This window comes from Ylistrum balloti, unplaced genomic scaffold, assembly GCF_031769215.1.
Source record: "Ylistrum balloti isolate Yb309-2 unplaced genomic scaffold, AGI_CSIRO_Ybal_v1 Utg371510, whole genome shotgun sequence".
Lineage (NCBI taxonomy): Eukaryota > Metazoa > Mollusca > Bivalvia > Pectinida > Pectinidae > Ylistrum > Ylistrum balloti.
Window position 1 is genome coordinate 92,427 of NW_026782780.1, and position 12,488 is coordinate 104,914.

Consider the following 12,488-nt stretch of genomic DNA (forward strand, 5'->3'; position numbering starts at 1 on the left):
ACTACCAAGTTCTCTGGTCACCACCTTATCACACTTTACTAACAAGTTCTCTGGTCACCACCTTATCACACTGTACTACCAAGTTCTGTGGTCACCACCTTATCACACTGTACTACCAAGTTCTCTGGTCACCACCTTATCACACTGTACTAACAAGTTCTCTGGTCACCACCTTATCACACTGTACTAACAAGTTCTCTGGTCACCACCTTATCACACAGTACTACCAAGTTCTCTGGTCACCACCTTATCACACAGTACTACCAAGTTCTGTGGTCACCACCTTATCACACTGTACTACCAAGTTCTGTGGTCACCACCTTATCACACTGTACTAACAAGTTCTCTGGTCACCACCCACCTTATCTTATCACACTGTACTAACAAGTTCTCTGGTCACCACCTTATCAAGTTCTGTGGTCACCACCTTATCACACTGTACTACCAAGTTCTCTGGTCACCACCTTATCACACTGTACTAACAAGTTCTCTGGTCACCACCTTATCACACAGTACTACCAAGTTCTCTGGTCACCACCTTATCACACAGTACTACCAAGTTCTCTGGTCACCACCTTATCACACTGTACTAACTAGTTCTCTGGTCACCACCTTATCACACTGTACTACCAAGTTCTGTGGTCACCACCTTATCACACAGTACTACCAAGTTCTGTGGTCACCACCTTATCACACTGTACCAACAAGTTCTCTGGTCACCACCTTATCACACTGTACTACCAAGTTCTCTGGTCACCACCTTATCACACTGTACTACCAAGTTCTGTGGTCACCACCTTATCACACTGTACTACCAAGTTCTGTGGTCACCACCTTATCACACTGTACTACCAAGTTCTCTGGTCACCACCTTATCACACTGTACTAACAAGTTCTCTGGTCACCACCTTATCACACTGTACTACCAAGTTCTCTGGTCACCACCTTATCACACAGTACTACCAAGTTCTGTGGTCACCACCTTATCACACTGTACTACCAAGTTCTGTGGTCACCACCTTATCACACTGTACTACCAAGTTCTCTGGTCACCACCTTATCACACTGTACTAACAAGTTCTCTGGTCACCACCTTATCACACTGTACTACCAAGTTCTCTGGTCACCACCTTATCACACTGTACTACCAAGTTCTGTGGTCACCACCTTATCACACTGTACTACCAAGTTCTCTGGTCACCACCTTATCACACTGTACTAACAAGTTCTCTGGTCACCACCTTATCACACTGTACTAACAAGTTCTCTGGTCACCACCTTATCACACTGTACTTCCAAGTTCTGTGGTCACCACCTTATCACACTGTACTAACTAGTTCTCTGATCACCACCTTATCACACTGTACTACCAAGTTCTGTGGTCACCACCTTATCACACTGTACTACCAAGTTCTGTGGTCACCACCTTATCACACTGTACTACCAAGTTCTGTGGTCACCACCTTATCACACTGTACTACCAAGTTCTGTGGTCACCACCTTATCACACTGTACTAACAAGTTCTGTGGTCACCACCTTATCACACTGTACTAACAAGTTCTGTGGTCACCACCTTATCACACTGTACTAACTAGTTCTGTGGTCACCACCTTATCACACTGTACTAACAAGTTCTGTGGTCACCACCTTATCATACTGTAGTTCTGTGGTCACCACCTTATCACAGTTCTGTGGTCACCACCTTATCACACTGTACTACCTAGTTCTGTGGTCACCACCTTATCACACTGTACTACCAAGTTCTGTGGTCACCACCTTATCACACTGTACTACCAAGTTCTGTGGTCACCACCTTATCACACTGTACTAACAAGTTCTCTGGTCACCACCTTATCACACTGTACTAACAAGTTCTGTGGTCACCACCTTATCACACTGTACTAACAAGTTCTCTGGTCACCACCTTATCACACTGTACTAACAAGTTCTGTGGTCACCACCTTATCACACTGTACTAACAAGTTCTCTGGTCACCACCTTATCACACTGTACTAACAAGTTCTCTGGTCACAACCTTATCACACTTTACTAAGTAGTTCTCTGGTCACCACCTTATCACACTGTACTAACAAGTTCTCTGGTCACCACCTTATCACACTGTACTAACAAGTTCTCTGGTCACCACCTTATCACACTGTACTAACAAGTTCTGTGGTCACCACCTTATCACACTGTACTACCAAGTTCTGTGGTCACCACCTTATCACACTGTACTAACAAGTTCTCTGGTCACCACCTTATCACACTGTACTAACAAGTTCTCTGGTCACAACCTTATCACACTGTACTAATAGGTTATCTGGTCACCACCTTATCACACTGTACTACCAAGTTCTCTGGTCACCACCTTATCACACTCTACTACCATGTTCTGTGGTCTCCAACTTATGAAACTGTACTACCAAGTTCTCCAGTCAAAATTCCTCATGGAAAGATAATGAGTATTTATGTATAGACCACAAAATTTACAGGCAGAAAAGGTTCAGAGGGTCTGCAATAAAAGTTACTGAGATTTTCTCATCTGCGGGTCTCTCATTAAATTACCATTTCAGCAACTTCTTTGCTTTACATACTGTTTTTGTCGAGATATATGTCTATCCTTGATAACTTTGACAAAAGATCCCCGAGGGATTTTGGCACCCAGCCTTATATTTGTCCTTAAAAGCCATTCATGTTTTCCTTCTTTTCTATTCTTTTCTCTGTTTTTGCTCTTGATAATAAGAAATTTGAACTTTAATCCTTTGCATAAATAGCGATAATCATCTTTAACTGCCAAATCCACGATAGTAAACCTTCTGTTTTATCAAAAAATGAGCACAACTAAGAACCAAGAGTAACTTAAACATGATAACAAATCTTCATAGTAAAAATCCAAAATGGCCACCTGTCTCCATTTTGTTTTTCTGATCAATCCTTAAATCAGTGTGGCACAACTAGGGGCAATGGGAAAACTACACACATGAAATTTGAGAAAGATCTATGTAATAGTTCTCAAGAAATAGTGATAACAAGGTTTCAAGGTCAAATGTTCTCAAAAAACAGCAAGTACAAAATTTACCTGTCAGCCATATTGTTTTTTTATTGGTCCCAAAATCATACTGGCACAACTAGGCACAACATCTGATGATGGTGGGCTAAAAACTGTTTACGGATGGATACACGCCGGACAGATAGATGACAGACCACGTATGTAGGGCGAGTTTAATAGCCCACCATCTGACGATGGGAGACTAAAACAAGAGGCCCAGAGGGCCTGTATCGCTCACCTGGATCTTTATTACCAACATTACTATATCTGTGCATACGTTCCACATTTAACACATTTGACCCCAGTGACCTTGACTATGGGTCAATGTCATTTCTTTTACTTTCTTGGACTTCACAGACGCCGCGCTATGGCATAAGCTCACTTGGCCCTTTGGCCAGATGAGCTAAAATTTGATACATGTATTAAACTTTCAGTGTCAAATTCAAGATAGCCACCTGTTTGCCTTTTTGTTCTCTTCATCAGTCTGAAAATCAAGACACAACTCGGCACAAAAAGAAATAAACTTACAAAACATGAAAGAGATCCATCCAGAGCTTGGCAAGAAATAGTGATAACTAGAACACTGACAAGTTGACAAGGGCCCCACTGTGTGACCTTAGACACTGACAGGTCGGCAAGGGCCCCACTTTGTGACCTTAGACACTGACAGGTCGGCAAGGGCCCCACTGTGTGACCTTAGACACTGACAGGTCGGCAAGGGCCCCACCGTGTGACCTTAGACACTGACAGGTCGGCAAGGGCCCCACTGTGTGACCTTAGACACTGACAGGTCAGCAAGGTCCCACTGTGTGACCTTAGACACTGACAGGTCAGCAAGGGCCCCACTTTGTGACCTTAGATACTGACAGGTCGGCAAGGGTCCCACTGTGTGACCTTAGAGCTTGGCAAGTAATAGTGATAAAACTAGAACACTGACAGGTCGGCAAGGGCCCCACTGTGTGACCTTAGATACTGACAGGTCGGCAAGGGCCCCACTGTGTGACCTTAGAGCTTGGCAAGTAGTAGTGATAAAACTAGAACACTGACAGGTCGGCAAGGGCCCCACTGTGTGACCTTAGATACTGACAGGTCGGCAAGGGCCCCACTTTGTGACCTTAGATACTGACAAGTCGGCAAGGGCCCCACTGTGTGACCTTAGACACTGACAGGACGGCAAAGGGCCCCACTGTGTGACCTTAGAGCTTGGCAAGTAATAGTGATAAGACTAGAACACTGACAGGTCAGCAAGGGCCCCACTGTGTGACCTTAGACACTGACAGGTCGGCAAGGGCCCCATTGCGTGACCTTAGACACTGACAGGTCGACAAGGGCCTCACTGTGTGACCTTAGACACTGACAGGTCGGCAAGGGCCCCACTGTGTGACCTTAGACACTGACAGGTCGGCAAGGGCCCCACTGTGTGACCTTAGACACTGACAGGTCGGCAAGGGCCACAAGAAACATTGAAATAAGTTAAATTTAAAATGGGCAAAGTTATTGCACAGAAACTGATGCTAAGTTACGATGATCTTTGTCCTTTGGACCTGAATGGCAATCTACATCAAACAAGCACTTGTGGTTAAGAAGCCTTGCACTGAGTTTGAGATAAATTGGGTACAGCAAACTCAAGGTTATTCCATAAAATGGATTTTCCTTTATAGCAACAACAACCTCAACCTTAAACTTCTGAGTCTGAAAAGTAATCCCTAACAAACACCTTCAGTGGAAAGCATTGTATGAAGTTTGATTTTGAGTGGCCGAAGGGAACCCAAGTTATATTATGGAAACCCATTTTCTATCCAGAGTAACAGTAATCTGGACCATAGACCCTGGGACATTTTAGTAAGGAAGCCTTGTAGGAGGTTTGAGTTTGATTGGCCAAAGCAAACTTGAATTATCGCAGGGAAACTGATTTTTCTATTTTTAGTAACAGTGACCTTGACTTTGGACCTTCAAAACTTTAAAGCAAACACTTTCAATAAGGAAGTACAGTATGAAGTTTGGATTAGATTGGCCAAAACAAACTCTAGTTTTCACATAGAAACTGATTTTCTATTTATAGTTACATTGATCGTGATTTTTGAAGATGAAAAGCAATCCCACACAAGCACCCTTAATAAGGAAACACTGTATGAAGTTTGAGCTTGATTGGCACAAGGAAACTCAAGTTATTGCATGGAAACAAAAGGGAGGACAGACAGACAGATGGATGGATGGACAGACGGACAGAGCTCTAACAAGACATAGAGCAATTTGATCTAATGATGGTTGGCTATTAAATTTTGCAACACTTGATTTTTTTTTCACGACAAACAACAACAACAAAAAAATCAATTTTTTGTACTGTATTCCTTATTTATTATCTAATAATGGAGTTGATATGAAGTTGGTCTTCACAGGTAAGGAGCCAATATTTTGGAAAGCACCATCACATTTACTTATCGTTTCAGAGACTTGAAGTCCTGGTCTACTTCTCTTCCGTTTATAAGCTTGATTAGATAACTCTCTTCCAATGTTTTGTGAATTATCTGATGTTTGTCCATTGTTGTCATTTCCATGGTATCGTTTTCTATTGTTGTTTCCATGGTATGGTTTACTGCTGTCGTTTCCATGGTTTTGTTTACTGTTGTCGTTTCCATGGTATTGTTTACTGTTGTTGCTTCCATGGTTTTCTTCAATGCTGTTGTTTCTGTAGTTTTGATAAGGTTTTTCTATATTATGACTGTATCCAACTTGTAATCTGTCCTGGTTACCTTGACGATAGTATTGAGAAGTTCCCCTATCAGTGTATTCCTGCTGGGATGGATATTGTAGAAGAGATGTACCCTCCTTGTGTTTATATTCCTCATTGTTTTTATCTGTTTTAGGAATATATCTGGAAGGTAAATGAATTCCAACAGTAAGCATGGTGTTTCTCCCTCCATACCGATCATTGTTAATACCATTATTCACAGACTTACTATCATCAAGACCACTTTGTGTCAAGGCTCCAAAACATCCAGTAGTTAAATCCTTCTGTGATGTGTTGTTTAAATCTTGACCACTGGCATCCTTTAACCGTTTACTCCTATAAGGTACCACGTTTGTAGGAATCATTTGATGTGAAGTATGTCCTATGTGTATATCTTTTCCATCACTAGAACTTGTCTCTGGACCACTCATCAACCTTCTACCAATAGGTGTCAAGTTTTTTGTTTCTCTTTCAAAATATTTTCTGTAATAGAAAATTGATAAACTGAGGAAAGATGAAGATGAATTTATTTTGTAATTATTTGTATAAATCATGAGGTGATCAAGCTATAATAATGTGTGGTCTTCCTGGAGTACCGTGAATCACCTAAATTTGGTGTAGGACTTATTTCACATCTAAATGTGAATTCAAATCCCTTTTGATTATTTGCATTATCATTTGTTGATTCAGTAACAGATAGCTGAATCTCGAAGAGTTTTGGTCTCTTAATAATTCATCATTCGCAAATTTTGAAGTCATTTCTAGATTGGCGTTTGCAGTGCTCAAGAAAAGATAGCTTAATGAAATTAAGTTTTCCCAGAATCTAAGTAATTTACAATACTTGCTGTTGGCAGCAGTATCCATTACTAAAAGGAATGATAGAATGAAGGACAACACACTGATAAGATACGTAGAAACATTTGCCTGTTTCATTCTTCTTTTTACGATCGGTAGAAATTAAAATATTGAGCAGTACTATTGTAAAGTTAAAAACAACTTTCGGCAACATTTCTCTACATACAGTTATTACACTAGACATTATTTACCAAGACCGAGATTCGTAAAACAGGCGCCAAAACTGTTTACTAACTTGGAGTTGAGGCGACGTCCCGAGTTCCAGACTTGTCCAAAGGATGGCAACCAGCTATCAGATTTAGCAGAGTTCCTGTCAAACGAGGCGCCCACTCGACAACTTGGCAGCTTCTTCTTCTGTTCATTAGCCACTGTAGAAAAATAATGATAAATAGAAATATTCTGTGGGAGGCTGCGTTAGTCTTCGTATTACACATAGCTGTATGTCTAATTGTCTATATCACATAGAAAATCTATGATACATGAAACGTGAAGGGTCTTACTGTAGGAGGAACCCAGAGTACCTTAAGGAAACCTGCGTGGACAGACAAGTGACACTTTTCTGGCTGTTTGGGGAATTGAAACCTAGACACCTTGGTGGAAGTGGAATGATGTACCACTGTGCCGAGAGCCTGTGTTATTTGATGAATTTGAAAATGTTGCCAAATGTGGCCTTTGACCTTGAACCTTATCTGATGACCATTGCTATGTTACGCAATTTAACGCACAACAATTAAAACCCAACAGCTAGGTTAGATTTCAACAATTTATTAACAACAAATAAATTCTGTACAGTAAAATTACAAATATTGCGATGGTGTACAGATGCAGAACTTTATGTTGTAATAGTGAGAGGTAAGTATGAAAGTAATTTGTTCTAAGGTTCTCAAGATGCATCACTGATTGTGAATGGGACAGGAGAGGATAGGCCGATGGACTTAAGACTATATCCCCATACTACCTTGAATTACATGAAAGAGCAGAGCAGGAAAGATGACAGATAAATAACATTTTAAAACTTTGAAGTGAATTTTTGCCAAAATAAAATCAAAACATAAATATTAAAAGTTCTGAAGAAGGACAATGAGGCTGACTTTGATTCAGAGTGTTGGCAAACAGCATTAGCTAACAATTTGCCACAATAGTGAGCCAATAATAGGTTTATTTACATTTTAACCTATAGTGGTAAATTTACTTTCAGAAACTGATTACTAACCGTGTCTCTGAAAGTCTTTCAGTGTAGGGCCTATTTCCTGGTCTGTGTCCTCGGAGTTGTCTTGTAACCACGGGGGTAAACCTCCTGTGTGGACATTGCCTTCCTCCACAATGAAATCCTGCACCAATCATGGTACGCGAGTAGTAAAACATAAACAGTCATCAATAAATGGTAGGCAGCTGGAATTGTCATTAAACAGTTTTCATGATTATCACAATTTACTTCTTGAAATACTGGAATTATATAATGAAAAATTATTGATTGTTTAGCCATTTTTTCATCTGTTCAGTGTTTGAATGTCAGTTTCAAGTATATTTTTATGAATGTCTTAAATTCTATCAGTATATTGGACATTAATTGAATTTTTTAAAACTAATTCTATGTTAAAAAGAAGCTCCACTCACAATCGTAATCCTTCAAGGGAGATGACTCAAATATAGCAAGGTCAGACACCAGTTTAGTAATCGCAAAAGTAATATACATATTTATGACAGAGATCTTACCTGTGGGCCAATGAAGGTCATACCGTCCCCATGGGCCGAGAGAGTAGACACTCCTGATTGGTCAGAATGGGTCAGGTGATCACTAGTGTACACAGAACTTGGATTTCTGGCTTCTGAAAACTGCTGTTCCTGTTTGACAGTCTTGGTGTATTCAGGAAAAAAGTGATCATGGATGATGATGATTTTTCAAGAAGGAAAGAAGATGACGTACATAAATGTGATATCATCTACCTTCCTCGCCACTGGACATCATAAATAGATGATTTGTTTTTTTACTTTAAAATTGTAATTTTTTCTTTACAAAGAATAAAATCATTGCTTATGGTTCATTTCATATGAATTTCTTCTGTGAAAATTTAAACCGTGAACACTGTTATGAAATAGATTCCAGTACACAGTAAATATAATGTAGTCTTTCTTTTTTAGGGGATAACTTATAGTTTGATGCTCCTCCTCCTCCGTTTTTTATATAAACACAACATTACAAGAACAAAAGGTGTAAGTTAACATCAGCAGACAACAAATATAATTAAGGCATTGCCATATATGGTAATAATCAATCTGACATACATTCTAGTATATCTAAATGATTCTTTTAAGAACAAACATAAGAGAGCAAAAGGATATATTGAAAATTATAAAGTTCTGAAGTTATGCAAGACCAAATCAGCAAACTAGTTAAATTGGATTTTCAATCAATCAAACAGTGGTAGAAAACTCGCTGCGATATAATGAAATATATTGTCATTAGACAAATATACTGATACATTAACTAATGGGATATCATTGCCCACCCTACAATCAGCCTAATCATCATTCTGACAACATGAAGAAATTATCAATTACTTTTACTGATACCTTGAGGCTTTTAAAATGTTCAATTTGAATATGGATGAATAAATTATATTGCAAACTCTTCACAATGAACAATGACTTAATTTGATTGGATACACTTGTCATGTGACCATGAGCATTGCAGCATCACACACCTTCCAGTCTTCTGATTGGCTGATAATTTTCCTCTTTGTTTCTTGATCTCTGAGTTTCCTTGCAATCTGAAAGATAATTATATTGTAGAGCAGAGGAGGACAGTGACACATAACAGTTATAACTGATTGTTGTACTGTCAAAACTAATACATACCAATTTATTTAGATGTTTGTCTCTCTCTTCAAATTTTCTTACTTCCTGGATTGTCAGCATCTGAAACCTGAAATCAGACAACCAAGGAGTTTTATCTTTCATATTGTATTTTTAATAAATTTGGCAGGAAAAACCACTAAATGAAGAAGAGGAGCAATTTCTAAAAACAAACTTAGGATCGAAAACATCACAACAAAAATGGCTGCTTTAAGAGAACCCTAGGGACCTCCTGTGTTATTCTATTGTTCAGCCTGTTTCAGAGAAGTGGCTATACACTGGCAATGTACCAAATGGACAGAACCACGACTGACCAGAGGTTGGTATAAAGACTCACTCCTCTCATATCTGCTAAATACCAAGTAAACTTTATCGAAAATGGATACAAAAAAAGGCCAAGCTGTCTTTCATGTACTTTGTTTCATTTACAGCTGATTGTAAGCAATTTCCGGCCAATACCTTTTCCAAACAAATTGTAAATTCTAAAATTTCAGGGAATTTTTATAAGATGATTATGCTAAGTCTCTTTTAGTTCTTCATAATTGTAACAGAGATCATTATTTATTTCAATGCCTCAGCTAGGAATCGAACCCTAAACCCCTGGCTTACTAGTCTGACGCTCAACTGATAGAGCTAAAGAGAAGTTCTCCCTAGCCGAGTGGTATATTGCGGCTAGTATTTTACCAGGGTTACATACTCCCCCTCCAGGAAATAACTCTTCCTCAAGTTTCCAGGGGTTACAGCGATGCTGGTGGGGCATGACTAAGTACTATTACCGAGTCCCTACATGGACACCAATGTAACAGAGGTCATTATTTATTTAAATGACTATACTAGGAATTGAACCCAGGACCCCTGACTTACTAGGCTGAAGCTCAACTGATCGAGCTTAAAGGAAGTTCTCTCTAGCCGAGTGGTATATTGCGGCTAGTATCTTACCAGGGTTACATAATTTTGAATTTGTCAAACTCAAAAAATTGAACCTACAATACTAAGCAGAGACTACAAAGAAAATTTGAGAATCCAAAAAATATTTTCTGAGATATCACATTAGAAAAACTTACGTTTTTAATTTATCTGGTGATAAACAATACAAATCTCTTCCATAGACTGACTCATCTACTCTGTGAGCACGGAAAAAATCAGCTGTTTTCTTCGTGTGGTTCTCACTGCAAAGAGGAACATTAACATCAATTATTATATGTAAATTTCTGTATTAAAATTTGTGGTTAGTCATAAATATTTGTATCAATTCTTTGATACATGTTACATTAAGTTTGACAATACCTATAGCTAACAGTATTATACACTTAAATCTAGAATTTTTTTATAGGTTTCCATTTCATATGAGATTTATGAATTGAGTATCTGTTGATTGTGTGCAAACTAAGGTCTCCATTGTGACACCATAAAGTAATCTGTGGTACATATTATCTCATCTGTGTGTGATATTATTTATTATCTTATGTTACATATCAACTAATTTGTGTTTGACAATATTTAAAATCTAATTGATGTGTGACATGCAGCCACACACAAATATAATGTGTGTTTAATTAAAATTTCTGGTTTCTATATAGTTGGTATTATTTGCGAGGGGTTTAGTTTTGTTATATTTGCAATCAATAAAAAAGTGAAAAATTCTATACCCAGTAAACATTTCTAGCGTGAATTAAAATCTTAAGGAAATATTTTGTTATGCCTGTATATATAGACATACTTTAACCACAATGAACTTAAACAAGAATGCTGTATTTAAATTTAGCTTTTTTCATCAGGTTTTTGATAAATGAAGGCTTCTTTATACATCATGTCTGGAGTACAGTAAAAATTTCTTTATCTTAAACAATTGTGAAACAAGTTTATCCAACCAATATGAATCACTTTTGTTGGCTCGGATGGAAGGTTGTGATGGGCCTTACTGTGGGAGGAAACCAGAGTACCCACAGAAAACCCACATGGTCAGACAGGTGACCCCATATCTTTTCAAGTCAGTTCTGGGAATCAGACTCCTGATGCCTCCTTGAAAGGCGAGTTTATTACCCGCGCCATCCGACCACTGGAGTACAGTGTTCACACTTGAAAGTTTCTAAATATATCTAAAGTATGTTCATCAAAATGAAAACAGACAAACAACAAGGAACATATTATCATCAGACAGATAAACAGATAACCTTGCTATATGTTCCAGCAGGCTTCCAAACTTTAGGAGACAAACATCAAGTGTCTGATGTCTGGCAATCTCAGCGACACAGAAGTAACACCAAAAGTTCTGCTTCATGTCTGATCTTCCTAAGGGTTCTACTTCAGGGGCAGTCAGGGTATCTGTAGCTGCTATTATCTACAAACATCAACATCATGATTAATAAATTACATTGAAAACCATCAACATATCTGATGACATCAATCTACACTACAAATATTGCGTCATTCACTCACTGTGTCGGTTGCAGATAAGCATCCCTTTGATGCAGATTTAGGCCACTAGTGTGATTTCAGCATGGTGTTTACATGCCAAAAATATAAATAACCTGCTATGGATGAGAATTGTGTGGTGGAAGCAAGTGAGATATGATGTGTTTTAATCATGAATTAAGGAAATTTCATGTCTCACAATCGGAACAAGAAATAACAATGACGAAATTCAACCAATTCACCGGAAATAATATATATAAATAATATATAATATAACCTGTTAAACTATCATTTAAAAAACAGAAACTTTCGATATTAATGGTCGTGACTATTGTTCACGGTGTTCAGTAAATCACCTTCTTCCGAGTTTTGTCCAAAATGTTCTGAATAATTGTCCGGTGTTTCGTTGAATACAAATGTTTCTTTCCTTTCTTGTGGTTAGTACGACAGAAGGAACAATATTCAAATTGGCGATACGACGTTTTTCCCCTAACCTGGTTACCGTCCATTTTCAAGTTTCACTGAAATTAGAGCGTTTGAAAGACGAAGACGGGCACCTTGCACCGTCACGGTTATAAGAG

The 12,488-nt window shown here is 38.6% G+C and overlaps 1 protein-coding gene across 1 annotated transcript; it reads right to left on the reverse strand.

Moving 5' to 3' along the window:
• Nucleotides 1-5,380: 5,380 nt before the first annotated feature.
• Nucleotides 5,381-12,416, reverse strand: LOC132562782 (uncharacterized). Its single transcript, XM_060227551.1, has 9 exons — nt 12,264-12,416; nt 11,667-11,833; nt 10,557-10,661; nt 9,496-9,562; nt 9,342-9,407; nt 8,353-8,493; nt 7,850-7,967; nt 6,872-7,004; nt 5,381-6,264 (listed from the first exon to the last, which is right to left on the reverse strand). Exons 1-9 carry the CDS (start codon nt 12,414-12,416, stop codon nt 5,403-5,405), a joined length of 1,812 nt encoding a protein of 603 aa, XP_060083534.1. The 3' UTR covers nt 5,381-5,402.
• Nucleotides 12,417-12,488: the final 72 nt, after the last annotated feature.